This window comes from Tupaia chinensis, unplaced genomic scaffold, assembly GCF_000334495.1.
Source record: "Tupaia chinensis unplaced genomic scaffold, TupChi_1.0 Scaffold000289_1, whole genome shotgun sequence".
Classification (NCBI taxonomy): Eukaryota; Metazoa; Chordata; class Mammalia; order Scandentia; family Tupaiidae; genus Tupaia; species Tupaia belangeri.
In genome coordinates, this window is record NW_006159774.1 from 1,871,049 (window position 1) to 1,874,981 (window position 3,933).

Below are 3,933 nucleotides of genomic sequence, written 5' to 3' on the forward strand. Positions count from 1 at the left end.
TTTGCTTTTTCTTGTGGGATAGAAAAAACCAGTTAAAAAAAAAAAAAAAAAAAAAAAAAAAAAAAAAAAAAAAAGGAAATCATGCCAGATACGTATACATGCATGGTCAAAAATTTCAGAAGAGTGGAGAGGTGATTGTGGTGTGGCCATCACCCCTGAGGGATGATTTCTTGATTTCCCGCTGTCCCTCTCTCTCTGTTTCTCTCTAGCAAGTGCATGCACCTTATGGCAAAAAAAAAAAAAAAAAAAAAAAAAAAAAATTATTTTTCCTAAATTTAATAAATAAAGATTTGGTATTTTAAAAAAAAAAATCTTGATGCTAGCAGGTGGTGTGGTAGTTAAGGTGTTGGACTCCCACATAGGTGACTGTGGTTCAAGTCCTGGACTTGGCTTGCGTTCTCACTTTGCCTTTCTTCTGGTCAAATTAAAAAATAATAATGGATAAAATAAAATAAATAATTCTTTTAAAAAATCCTTATTATTTCCATCTTTTTTTTAAAATAAACTATTTGTCAGGGGATGGTGTGTGCTCTTGCAAGAGACAGAGAGGCAGAAAGAAAAGGAGAGGAAGCAAGCACCACCCCGATTAGGGTGTGGTCATACTGCAATTCCTTCTCCGTTTCTCTGTCCTGTCAGCATTTTGGGCACACACATACATATGCCTGGCATGTTGTACAAGTCATCAGGGCTAGAACTAGAATATTGAGGATAGCAACGAAGGATATGACTCCCTTAACCACTAGGCCATGGGGCCTGCCCAGGTTTTTTTTTTTTTTTTAAATGACTTATTGAGGTTAAATTCACATATCATGTATGTCCTATTCAAAGCCAATTAAAAGGCTTTTGGTATATTTATAGAATTGTGCAATCATTACCCTGGGCCCTAATGAACACAGATTACTTCTGCAATAAGAGAAATCAAACAAAGAATCTAACAAGGGGAAGGAAAATCACACCTTTACCATTCTGCTACCTCATACCTTGGAGCTGCTGCTGCATTGCTGAAATGTCATTATGCAGTGAGAGCTTGTCTCTGTTTAGCTGGTCTAGTTCCTGCTGTAGTTTTCTGACATTCAACTCCAACTTTTCTAAGTTTGATTGTTCCATTTTGCTATTTTCTTCTGCAGCTGTTAAAATTCTACCATATAGAAAGTCAGACTGTTAAATATAAAATATTTCAGCATACACCAGAAATGACTAACGATAGTGTTACTTTCACAATGCATAGTTATTGAAAAGTCTGAATGATTATAAATCTCAAGAAAATGTAAGACTCTCTGACTCATTTTCAAAAGAATCATATCAACTTCCTAAATAGGAATTTATTTTTTAAAAAGTGACTCACCAAACTAAAGTTCTGTAAAAAGCATGAATAAGAACTTGAAGACATTCAGAATTCCAAAAATATTAATGATAAAAAGATATTGGGGGGGGAGCAGCAGATGGTATAGCAGTTAATTCGCTGGATTCCCACGTGGCCAACTGTAGTTGGAGTCCCAGAACCAGTAGCTTAAAATTCACACTGGGCACATATGCGTGCATGCCCAAGATCCCTGGAGGAGACTGGAGAAGGGATTGTGGCATGGCCAACCACCCTAGGGAGTGATCTCTCGCTTTCCCTCTCACTGTCTCTGTCTCTCTCCCCATGAGTGCGCACACCCTAAGGCAAAAACTTCTTAAAAAAAAGGATTCTTGGGGCCAGGGGATGGTACAGCAATAATATAACTGGGCCCACATGGGAAGGTCCTGGGTTTGCACCCTGGGATATCCCTGAGCATGTTGGGTACATGTGCATGCCCATGATCTGGGCTGGCTCAGACTAGGGGTGGATTATTGCCTTGTGAAGATACTGTTAGGAGGTGCCTATTTCTGTGTGTCTCTCTCTCTGATAGAAGAAATGTTAAGTTTTCTTATTTTATCTATTTATTTATTTAAAGAATGATTTTATTTAACTTTATGTATATACATATGTATATATGTATGTATTTATTTAAATTTGACCAGAGACAGAGAGAGAGAGAGAGAGAGAGAGAGAGAGAGAGAGAGAGAGAAAGAGAGAGAGAAAGAGAGAGCGAGAAAGCAAGCTGGCAGGTCTAGCACTTGAGCCACGGTCGGCCATATGGGAGTCCAGCGCCCTTAACCTCTGTTCCACCTCCTAGCCCCTGTATTTTATTTTTAGAAATTTTATCAAGTTTTAAAAAATGGATTATTAACTTGAAAAGTGAAAGGAAATTCAATTCAGAATTTGTTCATACAACAGACACACATGAACACACATCCCTGTACACAGAGTGAGTCATATGATAGTGGGCTTTTGTCTTCCACTCAGTACAATTACTCCTGAGATTCATCCATGCTGTTCTGTATATCAAAACTTCATTTCCTTTTTATTGCTGAGTAGCATCAATAGGTATAACATAAAAAGATGATCCATAAAAGAATAAATTGATAAAGTTGTTTATACATTTACCAGCTGACAGATGTTTGTGTCATTTCTAGTTTTTAGCTATTACAAATAAACTTGCTATCAGAGTATATAAATGGGCACTCTGTATGAAACTATGCTTTCTTTTCTCTTAACACCTAGGAGTGGAATGGCTGGATCTTCTGGTAGGTGTATTTTTTTCTCTTTTTTTGGTGGTGAGGGGGTATGTGTGTTTGTATGTGTGTATGTGTACAGTGTTTTAAACAGGGTTTCTCTGTGTTGCAATCCTGCTCGGCCTCAGAGTAGCTGAGATTACAGTGCTTGCAGTGCCTAGCTTTTTAGAGTGGGCTGCAAATCCAACTCAGGCTTTCCAGTGGCCTCAGCCTACTAAGTAACAGTATCCAGTACATGGTACCTGGCCTGATTTTTACATAACTGCCAAAATGTTTTCCAACATGGCTATATATGTTACATTCCCATGAGTCATTAAGAAATCCTCAATAACATTTGGTATGGTCATTCTAACCAGTATGTAGTGATGCCTTTCTGGTTTTAATTTGTATCTCTCTAAAGATTAACGATGCTGAATCTTTTCATGTACTTATTTGACAGCCATGGAAATTCTTGGAAAAATGTCTGTTCAAATCTTTTGCCCAAAAATGTTAGGTTGTTTCACTAATGAGTTTCAAGAGTTCTTTATGTACATATTCTGGATACAAGTCCTTTATCAGAAACATGGTTGTAGAGACTTTCTCCCTACCTGTCACATGCCTTTCATTACCTTAACAGTGTTTTATTAAGGAACAGAATTTATTTATTTATTTATTTATTTATTTATTTTTGTAGAGAGATTTTTGCTATAGTGTGCTTGCCAGAGAGACTAAGAAAAACAGAGAGAGACAGTGAAAAATCACCCCCCAGAAGGGATGGTCATACCGCAATCCCTTCTCCTCCATTCTCCTCTGGGGATCTTGGAAAAACACACACACGAGACCAGCGTGCGATTTGTACCCACCGGGTCCGGGACCCGAACCGCGGTCGACTACGTGGGAGTCCAGAGACGTAACCACTACACCATCTGCTAGTCCTGAGAAACGGAGGTTCTAAACTTGTGTGAAATCCAAGTTTATCAATTTATTCTTTTATGGATCATGCTTTTTATGTTATACCTAAGAAATATTTGCCTAGCCCAAGGTCACAAAGATTTTATCCTACAAGTTTTATATTAAGGTTTTACATTTATGGTCCATCTTGATTTTTTTTTAAATACACAATGTTTATTTTACATCAAGATTCTTTTATTTTCTTTTTTTGAGAGATTTTTGCTATAGGGCGTGTGTGCTCGCCAGACAGACAGAGAGAGACATAGAGACAGAAAGCGAAAAATCACCCCCCAGGGGGGATGGTCACGCTGCAATCCTTTCTCCTCCATTCTCCTCTCGGGATCTTGGGCACGCACGCACACGTGCCCGGGGTGAGTTTTAAGCCACTGGGTCCGGGACGCGAAC

General features: G+C 38.4%; 1 protein-coding gene across 6 annotated transcripts in view; it reads right to left on the reverse strand.

Annotated features, from left to right (window-relative positions):
- Window positions 1-3,933, reverse strand: part of CNTRL (centriolin) — a 103,667-nt gene that overhangs the window by 25,610 nt on the left and 74,124 nt on the right. For all 6 annotated transcript variants that reach the window (XM_027772641.1, XM_014588613.2, XM_006150502.3 and 3 more), the window contains one exon: window positions 981-1,138. In XM_027772641.1, coding sequence (XP_027628442.1) covers window positions 981-1,138 — 158 coding nt within the window. The remainder of the gene's footprint in view (window positions 1-980; window positions 1,139-3,933) is intronic.